This window comes from Hemitrygon akajei, chromosome 3 (genome assembly GCF_048418815.1).
Source record: "Hemitrygon akajei chromosome 3, sHemAka1.3, whole genome shotgun sequence".
Classification (NCBI taxonomy): Eukaryota; Metazoa; Chordata; class Chondrichthyes; order Myliobatiformes; family Dasyatidae; genus Hemitrygon; species Hemitrygon akajei.
In genome coordinates, this window is record NC_133126.1 from 152231518 (window position 1) to 152248744 (window position 17227).

The 17227-nt window shown below is 37.4% G+C and overlaps 1 protein-coding gene across 1 annotated transcript in view; it reads left to right on the top strand.

Annotated features, from left to right (window-relative positions):
- Positions 1 to 703: 703 nt before the first annotated feature.
- Positions 704 to 17227, top strand: part of plch1 (phospholipase C, eta 1) — a 94832-nt gene continuing 78308 nt past the window's right edge. The window contains exons 1-2 of the mRNA XM_073041074.1: positions 704 to 814; positions 14690 to 14825. Of these exons, the coding sequence (XP_072897175.1) occupies positions 14747 to 14825 (79 nt within the window). The 5' untranslated portion in view covers positions 704 to 814; positions 14690 to 14746. The remainder of the gene's footprint in view (positions 815 to 14689; positions 14826 to 17227) is intronic.

A 17227-nucleotide genomic window follows, 5' to 3' on the forward strand; every position in this document is an offset into this window, starting at 1 on the left:
TACAGGTCTTATAAACCTAATAAAGTAACCATGCTTAATAATTTTGTTTATAACTTCAGATTTTGGATGGTAATGTGTTTTTCTCTTATGTGTTCCCTGTGTAGAATCATGCAGCAGATCACTATTATTGAGAAACAGTATGCAATGCTAGGACTGGATTCACAAATTTTTGATTTTTCTCTGAATTAATCTGATGGAAAATTTATAGATCCCTGTATGGATCTAGAATAGTATCAGTTTTGGGAATGTGGATCTATATTTTCTGATTCCATGATTTTAGCATAGATACTTAATGGTTTAAATCAAATTTTGGCCATCAAATCCAATCTGAAATGTAACTGATGGAGGGAGGGTGAAGTTTTTAGAATTAACTTCTCACTTTAGTTTAAAAAGACCAATAACTTTTGGTGTGGATGATGTTGATATGAATTGGAGACAAATTTCAAGTGGCTTCAAATGTAAAATTATTTAATGATGAACCAGAGAAAATAATTTTAATATGAGAGCTAGGATAGATATTTGGGGAATCAAGTCTCACACTAAGATTAGCAAGAGAACACTGGAGTTAATGAAAATATACTGCTCCCATTCCTGAATTCCAGTCCGCATCTTCTAGCATGCCCACAGGCTGTAATTGTGTGTTTGAATGAGAAAGCAGGTTGTGGCGGCATATTACAGATTCTACAGCTCACAATTAACTTGTCCTGCAGTGAGGGGTCCATGTTTGGAGTGTTTGGCTTTTTTCAACTTTAAACATTTCTGTGTAAGGAAACAAGGAGAACTATTGCACAGATGTTCTTAACTGCAGAGTGAGGTATGTTTTTATTTCATTTCCCTGTAAGAGTATTTGATCCTGCAAAACAATAAGGAAGGAAGGGCTTGCAGCTCCACTTCAAATCGGATACATTTCAGCAACTGTTTATTTCTTGATTTGTTGCTCCTTGTAGGGAATTGAAAGGAGGAACGTTTGCTGGAAAAAAGACTGCATGCCATGATTAATCAGTCTGGGTATCAGTATTAATTCTCTGCTGATCACTACACTGTACTTTTGCATGAATTTCTAGTGCAGAACTTTGTAGAATATTTACTGTTCAAGGAAGTAGTTGATACTACATAGAATTAAACAGAAATTGCTGAGCAGAGATACAACTAAGGTAAAATCATGGGAACAATTTCAAAATTTACTATTGTTTTGTAAATCGGTTAAAATCTTCACTTAAACATAATTATCTTGAGTTAATCAACAACTGAATATGGAAAGTGTTCAAATTTTGATAAAATTCATAATATACCTATTATATTAAATTGTATTAAAATTATATCCAATGGCATTGTTTTTTTGTGTGAAATGAGATTTAGTGATTCAAACATTAGTGTCTGATTCCACTACTCCATTGCACTTGTTAACTGAATGCTTTGAGAGGTGGGGATCACTTAAAAACTGGACACCGTAGGTAGCAGAGATTTTCATGCAATTGTGTAATAGTCAATCTGAAAGGAACAAACCTCCACTCCCAAAGGGCAATAATTTAAGTCAGTCATGTGATCAAAATCTTTGAAACAAAGAGGAGAGGATTGTCTCAATAGATCACTCTCTTCAGCTGCACCAATACATGTCTGCAGTGTTGCTACAAGTGCAGGTTTAAAATTTAAAGTCTGGATTACAGCCTGGTGTTTTCCTAATCCGTTTTTATAAGAAAAAGATGTATCTATCATTGGATTTAATTGATTAAGAACAAACTGAGATGTTTGCCAAGTCATTGCTAAATACAATGATTTTACGATTATTCCCTGAGTATGTCTTTATATTTGTGGTTGAAAAAGGTTCTGTTTCTGAATCTGCGCTAGCATTTTGATAGTTGAATAGACCTCATTACCATCTTTGAGTACTTATATTACAGTTTGGCGCAACATTTTCCTGATATGCTTTTGAATTTTTGGCATGGTTCTTTTAGTCTGAGTACAAGAATTATTAACTGAGTACTCACAGGTTTGAGTACTGAATTCATGCTGCAATTTGGCATAACTACTTTTGTTTAGCCTGGCTTTGGTTGTCTTTAGTGTTTGTTACACACGCTTCGTGTAAAATGCCTGTTGCCCTCTTTAAATAAAAGGGTTCTTTATGGCCAAGAGAATTATGTTGATCCATTTTACAAAAATAGTACTCCCATTCTGTACCTTAACATATACACGATTATTGAAACTAGACTTTTTACTTGCAGCTCATTGAACAAGACTCTTTGTTGCTATACAACTCCATTTATTATTTATACTTGTCCCAGTAGATCAAACAGCATTGTTTCTATTCAAACTATTGTAACCTACTACTGCATTAGAAGTGTGGTAAAAGATTTTTACCATTGAATGTTATACAATAGCATAGATTGTTTTAACTCGCCTTCCATTTTGTTGCTGAGAGCAAATGGAACCTCCCTTAAGACCTTAAAGTTACTGATACCCTTCTGTTCTGCTAGTTTACTTGGTTCCAGTTGACTGATGTTACACACCAGGATTTGATCTGAGTTGCAGTTTCCTAAATCTCAAGGGCATGTGTTCTCTTTAGTGTGTGGGAATTGATTGCACAGACCTGCTTTACTTCACGTTATACCTTAGAAGACTAAGGGGTGCATAAAGTTTGTAACTGAGAAAAGGGGTTTATTTTATTTACAATGCATGAAGGGTTTGGTCATTAAAGGATATATTATACTGCCTAAAAATATGTTTGCCAGCTGTCATGGATAGACTGGTAGTCCGCCAGTGGTCTGGATGAAGGACTGCCGTGTTTGTTGGTTTGGGGAAGGGGTGTATGCAAGGGTTATAGCATGGTTAATAGTAGTACATCATGGAAACAGACCTTTTGGCCCAATTTGTCCATGCTGACCATCAAGTTAGTCCCATTTGGTTAATGATGTTGAACAGCCAAAAATATAGTAAGAGCAGCTGGATGAAGCAATAGAGTAAAGAAACGGTATGCACATCCATAACAGGCCTTTTGGGAGCATTTCTACAGAAGAACAAATTTGTAGACATCTTCATTTCAATGTGGAGACTATTCCCAAGCTGTGACATTAATGACATCCAGTTTACGGTTCATGGCTGTATCAGAGAGAAAAGAAACAAAATATTTATCAGTTGGAACAACTATAAATTTATCTTGGTGAATAAGTGGGAGGAGAAAGCCTTTTGTTTTGGCTACATTGAAGCATGCCGTTATTGTGGTCATGTATGCTTGTATGTGTTCCTGTACATCTTGACCACTTCCCAAATATGAAAGCAATTTTATGCAATGCTGATAATCAGAATTGAGTTTAATATCACTGGTATATGTTGTAAAATTTGTTGTTTTGCAGCAGCAATACATTGCAGTACATAATAATAAAAACCATAAATCACAATAAGAAGTACGTATATATAAAAAAGAAAACTAAATTAAATAAATAGTGCAAAAAAAGAGGGAAAAATCTGAGGCAGCATCCATGGATTCATTGTCCATTCATAAACTTGATGCCAGAGGGCAAGAAGCTGTTCCTGCAATGTTGAGTGTGTGTTTTCAGCCTCCTGTACTTCCTCCTTGATGGTAGCAATGAGAAGTGAGCATGTCTTGGGTGATGGGGGCCTTAATGATGGATGCCATCTTTTTGAGGTGTTACCTTTTGATGGTGTCCTAGGTGTTTAGTGTCCTGTATCTCAAAATAAAATAAACTAAATTACAAGATTTCTCAGTTGTATACTTTTAGTCCTGCTTGTTGCTTACTCCATTTCTGAATTCATGTTGGCAGTCTTCTTCTGAAATACATGAAGGCATTCTTATGACTCTTAATTTAAGATGTGCATTTATTTCCCTACTTTCTGTCAATTCACGCTGACATCCTTCTTCCACCTCCTACTCTACTCCAAATTCCAAAGAATTCACATTGGAGAATGCATTCTCCAGACTCAAAGTCAGCCTCTGACCACTGTTAGTAAGAATCTTGAAGAGAAAAATCTAAAGATTAACTTTATTTATCACATGTGGGGAGGTCATGCTGCAACTATACAGGGTACTGGTGAGACCGCACCCGGAGTACTGTGTGCAGTACTGGTCTCCATACTTGAGGAAGGATATACTGGCTTTGGAGGCAGTGCAGAGGAGGTTAAGCAGATTGATTCCAGGGATGAAGGGGTTAACCTATGAGGGGAGATTGAGTTGCCTGGGACTACTCTCTGGAGTTCAGAAGAATGAGAGGGGATCTTATAGAAACTTACAAAATTTTGAAAGGGACAGATAAGATAAAAGTAGGAAAGTTTTTTCCATTGGTAGGTGAGACTAGAACTGGGGACATTGCCTCAAGATTCAGGGGAGAAGATTTAGGGCGGAGATGAGGAGAAACTTTTTTCTCAGCGTGGATCTGTGGAATTTTCTGCCCGGGGAAGCAGTTGAGGCCCCTTCATTAAATATATTTAAGAAACAGATAGGTTTTTACATAGTAAGGGAATTGAGAGTTATGGAGAAAAGGCAGGTAGAGAGAATTGAGCTTATGGACAGATCAGCCATGATCTTATTGAATGACGGGGCAGGCTCGATGGGCTGGATGGTCTACTCCTATTTCTTGTGTTCTTATGTACATCGAAACATTAAAACATGGAGTGAAATGTGTCATTTGCATCAAGGAAGTGCTGGAGGCAGCCCACAAGTGTCACTAAGCTTCTAGTACCAACATAGCATGTTTCTATGGGCAAGCCAAATGCAATCTAAATGCCCAGTTCACTGCAGATCCCACACATCCCAGTCTTTTGGATGAGCTTCCCATAGGGGACCTTGAAAAACATCTTATTAAAATCAAGAGAAACAATCTCCACAGGTCTACCTTCATCAATCATCACATGTACGGATGGAAAGATCTGTCAGAATGTCACACAAACAAAAGCTTTTTAACTATATCTTGTTACATGTGATAATAATAAACCACTTACCTACCTGCACTTATTCCGTTGATATTGGCACTCTCCTTTCCCAATTCATTCAGGAATTTTACTCTCATTCCACCCATCACTCAGTTTATTGTGGGTCCCTTCTGCACCTGTACACCCCACCCCCCCAACCTCGCCGCCCAGGCCAACCCATCCCTCAGCTGTTTCTTAGAGAGCAATGCTTTCTTTGTTAAATTTGTGGATAGCACAATACCATAGTGGTTAGCGTAACACTATTACAGTGCCAGCGATCATTGATTGGGGCTCAATTCCCATTGCTGCCTATAAGGAGTTTATACATTGACCTTGTTATGTTTACTCTGGGTCTCCAGTTTCCTTTCATTTTCCAAAGAGGTATGGTTAGTGAGTTCTGGGGATATGATGTTGGCACCTGAATCATGGTGACACTTATGGGCTGTCCAGCACAATCCTCACTGATTGGATTTGACACAAACAACTCATTTCACTATATGCTTCAATGTACGTGTCACAAATTAAGCTCTCTCTATGTCATTATGGTCCCAATTTTCACAACAGCCACTTGATCCAATCAAGTGGAATAACAACATCTGGAGGAGAATGAAAGTGCAGCTTAAAGTAAAGTGAAGGGGATTCACAGGTAGCACAGGGAAACTCCCTTTCCTCATTTCTGCTCATTTCCTTGTATTTCTCCCTCCTTTTCAGGTTATTGCTCCTTTCCCAGTGCAGTTAAATTCAAGGTGCTACTTTTCCCTTCATTTTGTCCATTTCTTGAACTGCCTTTTCCGTCTCTCCTCAGCCACTACTTTACTTCAATTCATACAGTGAGAATTTTGTACTGGGTGAATAGAACATTGGCTGGATTGGACATCCAGTTGCGTAGAGTGATCAGCCACAGTAAAGTTTCATGGTCAAGTAGAACAATTGTCATGCATGTTCTGATACAAAAGTAAAATCCTGAAATTTGGATTTTTTCCAGGACTTCACCCACATGATCATTGTGATTTCCGCCTAAGAGCAATAGTGTTTCTAGGATTTCTCCAACTCTTTGTCTAAGTTCACTTTCATCTTTTTTTTTACTAGGACACATGCTCTGCCCTGCTTCCCAAGTCTGTTTTTCTTCACAGGTACATTGTATGTCTGTAATGGAGATAGTTTATACGATGGTTAGGTAGTTTCTTCTATTACATGCATTACACTATGGAGTTTTGCTCTCAGTTTCTCCAGTTAAGTGGATTCCAGCTAATTGGAACACATTGGAACCAGTACATTTTGGCTCAATAAAGTGGCTGTCCCAATTCACCGAAGTTTCATGGAAATTCTTAAAAAGGAATAAAAAAGACAAACTGAGTATAAAAAAATTATGTATTTAAATGAAACACAGAACAAATTAGAACACTACCAATACTACTACAGTACTATAAAACTGTATTAGTTCTAATAATTATCAATGGAGGAATTCATCTGCATCATGTTCTTTTGACTGTAAATGAACAAAATCAATGCAGACATCTAGTGCAGATAATAGACTACATGTATTTACATAAAATGCTGTTGATGATTACATCTTACAAATCTTCATTTTCATTGTAACATTCATAATGATTGTTGATACCTTCAAATTCTAACTTGTTGAAGTAGTGAAATAATTTCATTTTCACTCTTGACCATTTCTGGCATCTTCAAGTCTGAATGCTTGAAACCGCAGTGAGCAAAACAGTTCTGAATCATCATACTGCTTATTTGTCGCCAACTATCAGTGACAAAAATTGTTACTTTTTGGACACAAACACATGCAGCTTTGAAAAACTTTGTTCAAAGCATGGCGTTGTGTCTAATGGCCATGCAAATGTAGATGACTGATGCTAGTTAGAAACTGTTTGGCAATGGTCTCCTGCCCCCATTAAGTGGAAGAGTGTCCCAAATAAATGAAGGGATCCCCTGCTATTTTCTAGATTAGTTTTTGCTCTTTAAGAGTTGTCCCAAATATGCAGCTGCCCCAACTAAGTGATGACTCAATTAACTGAATCCACTGAGGTAGTTTTATTGCCTTTAAATATTCGGTTAAACAATCAGACTTTCATCAGTTCTGTGGAAAGGTCTCTGTTCTGAAACTTTAGCTTCTTTCTCTTTCCAAAGATGAGGTCCTTGGCTGAGCTCCTTCCAGGATTTCTGATTTTGTTTCAGAATAAAACATAGCTGGAGGGCAAAGATGCTGTGTTTCTTCCCCTCTCTGACCACTATGCCCCCAGATAAAACCAAGTAAGTTATGATCTCGGCTTTATGCACTCATTTTGAAAAATGAAAGACTGTCAAATACTTCACTTCAAAAATCTTCAAAAACCTTGCAAGTGTGGAAGCAACAAAATCAGCAATGAAAAGGCTGTATTAAAAGCATATTTGCAATCAGATTAGGCTAAAAAATTATTAATCTTCTGATTTCATTATGGTAGAGGGCGTTGCCCAGAGGGAATGTTCACTGTCCGAAAATTTTGCATGCTGCAAGTGGAACGTTTATGTGATATGCCACTCTTGACACAAGGCATTCATCTGTGTGAATTGTAAGGTTGTTTGCCTGATCCAAAACCAAGTATTTAAGCATCCAGAATCTAGCGAAGCAAAAGAGTAAATATTAGAATAGCAAGAAACATAAAAATAGACAGTAAAAGTTTAAAGTAAATTTCTTATCTAAGTACATATATGCCACTGTATAAGACATGGAGATTCATTTTCTTTCAGTCATTCACAGTAAATACAAAGAAACACAATAGAATTAATAAAGAACTACACACAACAAAGATGGACAACCCATGTGCATAAGACAACAGAAAATAAAACATAATAATAAATAAACAATAAATGTTGAGAACATGAGTTGTAGAGTCCTTGAAGATGAGTACTTAAGTTGTGAAATCAGTTCAGTGTTGGTGTGTGTGAAGTTATCCACTCTGGTTCAAGACCCTGACGGTTGAAGGGGAATAACTGTTCCTGAATCTGTTGGTGTGGGAGCAAAGGCTCCTTACCTCCTTCCTGATGGCTGCAGTGAGAAGAGAGCATGACCTGGATGATGGATGCTGCTTTCCTGCAACAGGACTCCTTGTAGATTTGTTCAATGATGAAGAGGGCTGTACCTGTGGTGGACTGAGCTGTATCCACTACTTTGTGTAGATTTTTCCATTCAAGGGTTTTGTTTCCATACAGGCTGTAATGCAACTAGTCAGTATACTCTCTACTGCTCATCTATAGAAGTTTGTCAAAGTTTTAGATGACATGCCGAATTTTTGCAAACTTCTAAGAAGCTGGAGGTGCTGCCATGCCTTCTTTGTAACGGCACTTGTGTGCTGGGACTGGGACAGTTTCCCAAAAATGATAATGCTGGGGAATTTAAAGTTTGCTGAAAGCTCCAACACATGCATTTTGAAAGGAAGAATGAAAATATATCTGTGTGCCCCTGCAGTGTCTGGCAACCTTGTGATATCTGTCTCCGAGGCTGATGTCAGAAAATCTTTCAAGAGGGTTAATCCTTGTAAGGCATCAGACCCCAATGATGTACCTAGTAGGGCACTTAAAACTTTTGTCAGCCACCTTGCTGGAGTGTTCAAGGACATCTTCAATCTCTCACTGCTGCAGTCGGAGGTTATCACCTGCTTCAAAAGGGCGACAATCATGTTGGTGCCCATGAAGAGCAAGGTGAGGTGCCTCAAAGACTATCACCCAGTGGCACTCACATCTACTGGGTGATGAATTGCTTTTGAGAGGTTGGCCTTTACTGGAATTAACTCATGCTTGAGCAAAGACCTGGGCCCACTGCAATTTGCCTATTGCCACAATAGGTCTACAGTGGATGCAATCTCATTGGTTCTCCACTTGACCTTGACCTGGACAACAGCAATACTTATGTCAGCCTGCTTTTTATTGATTACAGCTCGGTGCTCAACATCATCATATCCTCAATACTAATCAGTAAGCTTCAAAGCCTGGGCTTCTGTACCTCTCTCTGCATTGGGATCTTTGACTTCCTGATCAGACCATAATCAGTGTGGATCAGAAATAACATTTCTTCCTTCCTGATAATCAACATAAGCACACCTCAAGGATACATACTTAGCCCGCTGCTCTACTCTCTCTAACCCATGACTGTGTGACCAGGCACAACACATGTACTGATGACACAGCTGTTGTTGCAGAATTTCAAATGGTGACGAGAATGTGTGCAGGAGTGAGATAGATCATCCACCTGAGTGGTGTTGCAACAACAATCTTGCATTCAACACCAGTAAGACCAAGGAACTGGCTGTTGTCCTGAGGAAGAGGAAGTCGAGGGAGCAGACACGTGTCCTCATCGAGGGGTCTGCAGTTTCAAGTTCCTGGGTGTCAACATTTCTGAAGATCTATCCTAGCTGCAGCATATTGATGCAATTATGAAGAAGGCATGATTGAGGCTATATTTCATTAGGAGTTTGAGGAGATTAGGTATGTCACCAAAGACTCTGGCAAGTTTCTATATATGTACTGTGGAAAGCATTCTAACTGGTTGCATCAATTTCCATATGGAGTTTTGGGGGAGGGGGGGGGCGGCACCGAACAGGATCAGAAAAAGCTGCTGAGGGCTGTAAACTCAACCAGCTCCATCATGTCCACCAGCCTCCACAGCATTGAGGACTTCTCCAAAAAGCGATGCCTCAAAAAGGCAGCATCCGTCATTAAGGACTCCCACCAGCCGGGATATGCAATTTTCCCCTATGCCTTATAAAACTGCTCCAGCTCAGTCAGATTGCATGGGGATCCTGAGTGAACAGCCCTTTTCACAAATTTCACAGTCCAGCCACAAATTTTCAATTGGATTGATGTCTAGACTCTGACTTGGCCACTCCAGGGCATTAACCTTGCTATTTTTAAGCTATTCCTGTGTAGCTTTGGCTTTATACTTGCGGTCATTGTCTTGCTGGAAAACAAATCTTTTCCTAAGTTGCAGTTCTCTTGCAGACTGCGCCAGGTTTTCCTTCACGATTTCCCTGTATTTTGCTGCATTCATTTTACCCTCTACCTTCACAAGCCTTCTAGGGCCTGCTGCAGTGAAGCATCCCCATGGCATGGTGCAACCACCACCATGCTTCACTGAAGAGATGATGTGTGGTGTTTGGTTTACACTAAACATAGCATTTAGTCTGATGGCCAAAAAACTCAATTTTGGTTTCATAGATCATAGAATCTTCTTCCAGCTGACTTCAGAGACTCCCACATACCTTTTGGCAAACTCTAGCTGAGAGTTCATGTGAGTTTTTTCAACAGCAGCTTTCTCTTTGCCACTCTCCCACAAAGCTTCGACTTGTGAAGCACCTGGGCAACAGCTGTTATATGTTCAATCTCTCCTATCTCAGCCATTGAAGCTTTTAGTTCCTCCAGAGTTATCATAGATCTCTTAGTGGCCTTCCTCACTAATCCCCCTCTTGCATGGTCACTCAGTTTTTGATGATGGCCTGCTCTAGGCAGATTTACAGCTATGCCATATTCTTTCCATTGCTTGATGACAAACTTAACTGTACTCCAAGGATTACTCATTGACTTGGAAACTTTCTTGTATCCACCTCCTGACTTGTGTTTTCCAATAACTTTTTCGCAAAGTTGCTTTGAGTGTCCTTTTGTCTTTATGGTGTAGTTTTTGGCAGGATACTGACTTACCAGCAGTTGGACCTTCTAGATACAGGTATATTTTTATTACAATCAATTGAAACACCTTGACTGCACACAAATTTACATATAGCTAAGACTACTTAACTAATTATGTAACTTCTAAAACCAATTAGCTGCACCAGTGATGAGGTGGTATGTCATGTTAAAGGGAGTGAATACTTAATGCAATCAATTGTTTTGGGTTTTATGTTTGTAACTAATTTAGATCACCTTCCAGAGATCTGTTTTCACTTTGACACTAGTCTTTTTCTGTTGATCATGTAAAAAAAAGGATAATTAAATCCACTGTGATTCAATGCTGTAAAAAAAACATGAAAACTTTCAATGGAGTGAATACTTTTTATAGGCACTGTACATTGTATCTTATCTCTGAAGTTTTGCAGATTTTTAAATAGCTCCTATAGGATGGAAAGTTGCAAATGTAACCCCACCATTTAAGAAAGGATTGAAAAGAGTAAAAAATTGATCTGACATCAGTTGTAGGAAAATATTGTCATCTATTGTAAAGGAAAAGGAAACATGGTACTAATACCATGGATCATCTTAATATTAATTTCTGAAGGGTGAGTATGTTTGACAGATCTGTTGTAATTTTTTTCAGGTTAAGACTAGTAGAATAGATAACAATGAACTGGTTACTGTGGTCAGTTTGCACCTTTGAATGTCTTTCAATAAAGTAAGATTACTGTTCATTAATTGGGGTTAATTTATTGACATGGACTGAGAATTGGTTAATGAAAGGGAAATGGCTATTGGAGTAAACAAGAAATTTGGGGTTGTATGTCTAGGGCAGCTTGGTGCACACAGAATACTGGACAGAAGTTTGTTTTCAGTTTCCACAGTTTAGTGAATAATGTGCATCGTCACAGCCCCTTGGCATAAGAGTGAATTGTCCAGTTGGACGCTCTCTTACACGATGTTATTTTTAAACAAGCATTGGCAGCCACAGATAGAAATATGGAACAAACACAAGGAAATCTGCAGATGCTGGAAATTCAAACAACAACACACACAAAATGCTGGTGGAACACAGCAGGCCAGGCAGCATCTCTTACTATCTTTCCTTTCGGTTAGTCTTGACGAAGGGTCTTGGCCCAAAACGTCGACAGCGCTTCTCCCTATAAATGCTGCCTGGCCTGCTGTGTTCCACCAGCATTTTGTGTGTGTTGCCTCTGAAAGAAGACAGCTTGGATCTGGACCGGTTTGATCATGAGCAATGACAAATGGTGATAAATGGTTTATGTTGCCTATTGACCAATTTGGTGTAAATTTTCTAATTTTATTGTTGATAGTTACTGGCATTGTTTTTAAACATCAGAATTGTTTGGTAGTTGTGAGTAAATATAACTAATGATTTGTGCTTTGTTGACAATGTACTAATTTTTTAATGATATAGAGTTATCATTTGGGTCTACCTAAATAGATTTCCAAACCAAATTTCAGCATTTCTTTAACATAGCATTTATAAGTTTCTGTCTGCATTCAGTTCAAGTTCAAATCATGGCATTAGATTGAATTCACTCTGGGAACCATTTGACAGCAGTGGTCAACAATTAATATAATTATAATGTTCACTATCTATGTTAAATAACTTTCATTCTGACTATCTAAGATGTAGCCTTATTTGTGTTAATAAGATTGCTGAACAGGAAGTATTTCAGATGTTAAATTTTGATCTGTGAGTAATAGAAAAACACAGTAGAAAATAGTTTGTATAAGGCACTATCCAGTGTAATGAATGCCCTTGTAGTAAGAGAAAGCTTTTTGTTTTTTTTCTCTCGAATTACTATTGAAGACTAAGAGTTTTATGGACATTGTATCACTTTGATTTACAATAAGGGCCAGGTGGAGAATGGGCTAAAATCTCTAGAGAGCTGGCTGGCATTCTGTATTAGCATATTACTTAGAACCTCTATCTTTTCACCTCTGGGAGTAGAGTTTAATCCAACAACAGATGGGATGATGGCTTCCTCTCTAATGGCTGTTTAGGTTTGTAATTAAATTAATGTCATCAGTCTCCATCTGGTCCCCAGAACTCTACCCTCACAGATTACAGCTACTATGCACTTGATGCTACAATTCTAACCTCAAACAAGGCAGTGTGAAGTAGGGAAAAAATCAAGTAGATATTTTATACTGTAAATGCACAATGAGCAGTGACTTCATAACTCTTCATTTGATACTCAAATTTAGTGAATTCTCCATGCTCCATGTCCATAAAGTGTATCAATTTACTGCATTGCATGGAATAGGTTTTGAAATGAATCTGTGAAGCTTCATTTCCTTGTGTTTAATTGCATTTTTTTCTGTAAATTGCTTCCATAGCTCCAGAAAACTGCTGTATCTGAGTCGAGTTATTGCTGCATGTGCTTTACAGAATAATTTTCTAATATGCAATTCAAAAACCTAGTAGCTTCATTAATACAGTTTTTACATTAGAAATGATACAATCACTATTTTAATAAAAATTTTTGTGTTTCCAGCATGTTTGCAAGTTGTAATTCATATGATGCAACTTACGAAAATGCTATGTAAGCCAAAAGGTTAAGTACCCTAGAAACAACTTCTTGTTTAAGAAATTATAACATTTTAGCTTTATTGAGTTCAATGGAGTAGAAGTCACAATATGATGATTCAGCACACAAGAAAAACTTGTTCTGTTGCTTAATCTTTCCCACACTTTGAAGGCTAAAAGGGAGGCGTGTGTGGCTGGTTACCATGCCAAATGCAACCAGACACTGAGTCTCTTCCAGGGGCGAGTAAAAGTAAAGCTCAGGTTTCTATGGATGGTGTTTGTGAGTATCTCGAGTGCTTGAACCAATCCATATCACTTTTGTTTCTTTTCTGCTTTGTTGGGATCTATTTAAGCCACTTTAAAGTCCATTAATATCAGCTTTTTTTTTGTAGTGTTGCATTGTCCTAATATTGATGTTTTAGTACTGATTTGTACTTGGGTATAGAATTTGAATTTCAGATGAAAATTAAAATTAGAAGTAAAAATATTAAATAATGCCCTGAAATGTATGTATACATATTAAAAATAAAGATCCCACATTTAGACTAAACCATATTATTACCATAAATTTTAAAATAAAGTCAAAAGAACACAAAATGTGAAATTCAGCATACTGATATAAATGTGCTAGTGAACACTATGGATAAAAAGCATCTCACAAAGTTTCAAGCTAACAAACATTCTACCTCCCTCTAACACTCAGGTGACATTAGAAAGCCTATCCTTTCTAAAGGCACTGACTTCTGCAATAAAATTCCACGGTCATTCTTTATGCTTAAGCACATCAACGAAATGGTGGTTCATTTTGTGGCAAGACATTGAGTGTTGACAGTTCAAATTTGGAGAGCAGTTTAACTCTATAAGATCTGTCATCAACTCCTCTATGGAACTAACATGCTTTCCAGAACAAGTCACTGGATACAATTGGATGTTTTGCCATTCATGACCAGTCCAGTTAAAGATGAATGTTTTGCAGACTAGCTAATTGTAGACTACAACAAAATGTTACTTGTGCTAAAGACTTGGAAGATGTACAGATCTTTTAACATTAAAGCTGCAAAATCTTCAGAACAGATTCTTGAAATGAATTGTGTTCATGTCACTAACAATTAATGTTATTTAAAGTTACTTTAAGAATTATAGATCGCACTGAAATATTAATGATGAACTAATGTTAATGGGAGACTTTTGGGAGTAGCAATAATGAAATGGTTAATTCAAATATTGTGATTAATATTCTAAATTTCAAGGAATATCTTGATTGATTTTCGAATACATTTTCATTAATTTGCTTTTCATTTCCTATTAATATTTTATTTAATCTTCAATAAGACAACTAAAAAGTATGTAAGTATGTTAAATTCATGATGATAGTCACACTGAGCACAAGTACTTAGAGCCAAAATGTTTTCTAAAGATGCACAAGATGCCATGATTTTGGTGTGTTTCAAAAATTAAATCAATAAAATCAGTAGATCCATCCACCAATTCTTTTCCACTGTTTCCAATTTTCTGCAATTTTTTATGATTTGTTTCTTTTTACTTTCACAGTTTGGTTACATTATTCTGGATTGCAATTAACTATATTTTTGGACAGTTTGATTTACAATGAGCTCCTGGGCTCTGAACAGAAAAGGTGGCCTTCAGTACTGTAGACACTTCTTGTCAGACAATGGAGTATTCCATGGTAAGTTATCTCAGTTACTTTTTAATCTTGATTTCAAGTGATAAACTGATCTTTAAATATAAGAATAAAGCATGTATTCTGGAAACTGATCAAGGTATTTATTAAGACAATGATTGATTCTGCAACAGCTATGTGTATACACATATATTCTGTATATTGCTATATTTTTAAAAATAATTTCTTTCCAATAAAAATTGGAGCACAAACTTCATTTGTGCTACAACTTAGGAGCTGGGAATAACTGAAATTCCTTTAATGATATTAGCATCTCTAATTTGTTGCATGGCTGATTGTCTGAATTTTTTTTGCTGATTGAATGGGAAAGAGGGTATGATATTTAGATATCAGAAGAGTGAACTGATGAACCCCACGTGACCCTCTTGCATTTCAGTGCAACAATGTGCACCAGTCCTCTTCATGCTTCATCCAAAGGAGGTGTCTGCCCTTCAGATCCTCTTGCTATCAAGTAGAGTGGAGCACATAATACAATTGTCAAAACCCAACGCAGTTCTTGATTGACGTTTGTCTCAACTGCCTGGCCACTTGAAACAAATATTTGGAATTCATTCCAGTGATTGCATGACTTTGTACCACCTCAGGATCTCACTGGTTGGATGCAGTGTCAAAGCATTGGTTAGGGTATGAAGGGATACAGGTGGAAGGTGGGAGATTGGGGATGAGAGGGAAAATGGATCAGCCATGATGAAATGGCAGAGCAACTTGATGGGCCAAATGGCCTAATTCTGCTCCTATATCTTATGGTCTTATGGTCCAACATTCCTTGTGCTCAAGCAGTTAGCTTATAAACTTGCTTGGAAGTACAAAATGATCAGGAAGAAATTAGCTACTGCAGGATAAATTAATCTCGGTACTTTTTTGGCAATGTTGCAAACACCTGTAGAAATTATCTTAAACCTTAGATATTGAGTTGAATGGCTGCAGTAACTTTCAATTATCCGGAAACTATCTACCCACATGATATGATTCACAGATTCTTCTGTTATTGTTGTTCAGACGTGTTGCCACATGGAGTGAAACAAACTGCAAAGCTTTTGTTTTGTGTACCATCCTTGCACAATTGCATCACAGCAGTGAAATGAAGACAGGAAGCAGAGCATGCTGCAGTTACAGAGAAAATGCAAAGGACGTAATTGACTGCATGTCACAGATAGTGATCTTGATGTTCTATCAATTGCTTAACTGATTCCCCTCTCCTTCGTGCAGCTACAGATATTTGAAGATAGGTGACTGGAAAGTTACAAAGTATATGAACAACTGTTAATCTCCATGTGTTGAACAGTGGACATTAACAAAGTTAATAGATAGGAACAAAGTTTTCTAAGTGGTCTGTTGTTTTATTGAATTGAATTGTCTATTATTTACATCCTTCATATACATGAGGAGTAAAAATCTTTAGTTAGATCTCTGTTTAAATGTGCAATGTGCAATTTATAGTAATTTATAATAAATAGTATGTCAATATAGCATAGAAATATAATTGTATCAGCATGAATTAATCAGTCTGATGGCCTGGTGGAAGAAACTGTCCCAAAGCCTGTTGGTCCTGGCTTTTATGCTGCAGTACTTTTTCCCGGATGTTAGCATCTGGAACAGTTTGTGGTTGGGGTGACTGGGATCACAAAGCTAGTCCTAAAGCTTCTGTAAAACTGGAATATTATTGTTGGATTTTCCCCCTCCATGATGTACCTGTCCTGGTTTCACTGACAAATTCCAGAATACTCTAGAAATGCATGCATATTGTTCTTAAGTCGCAAATTTCTTTTAATAATCGCAGTGGTGTTTTTCAGAAGTCAACAGATTAGTTTATATTGCCCTACCACTTGTAACAATAGTCATGCCTGATCCCAAACTCATTGGCTAAAAGTTCTTATCATGTCTAATTTTGTTGATCTTACCTTGTCTCCCACTCCACCATTGTCTCAGATTTAAACATCCCCTCTTTTTATTCCTCACAACATCTCACTTTACATGCTGCATTCTACAACCCAAAAATTTTCCAAACCCCCTTTGATCCTCCAAATATTCTGAATTTTTTGCATACTTTGCCCAATTTTTGGTGGCTGCACCTGTAGCTTACTGGGCCAAAACCCTGGAAATTCCTTTCTTTTTAAGGCTGTGTCTCCAGAAACCAGCTTTTTGTTGCTTTCATTATGCCTCTTTTGGGTTTACATCAATTTTACATGTCTTACACTTCTTTAAAACACAGGTACCAAGAGAAAGTAAAAAGCTTTTATTTGTGTGCCATTCAGACAGACAACAAGATAGTACCAAAAAAACAAAATGCAGACTATAGTGAAGATTTGAGACTTTCCTTCTGCTTTGTTAAGTGTTGGAGCAAATTAAATTGCTGTAGTTCAAAGGACAGAATATTGATACCATCT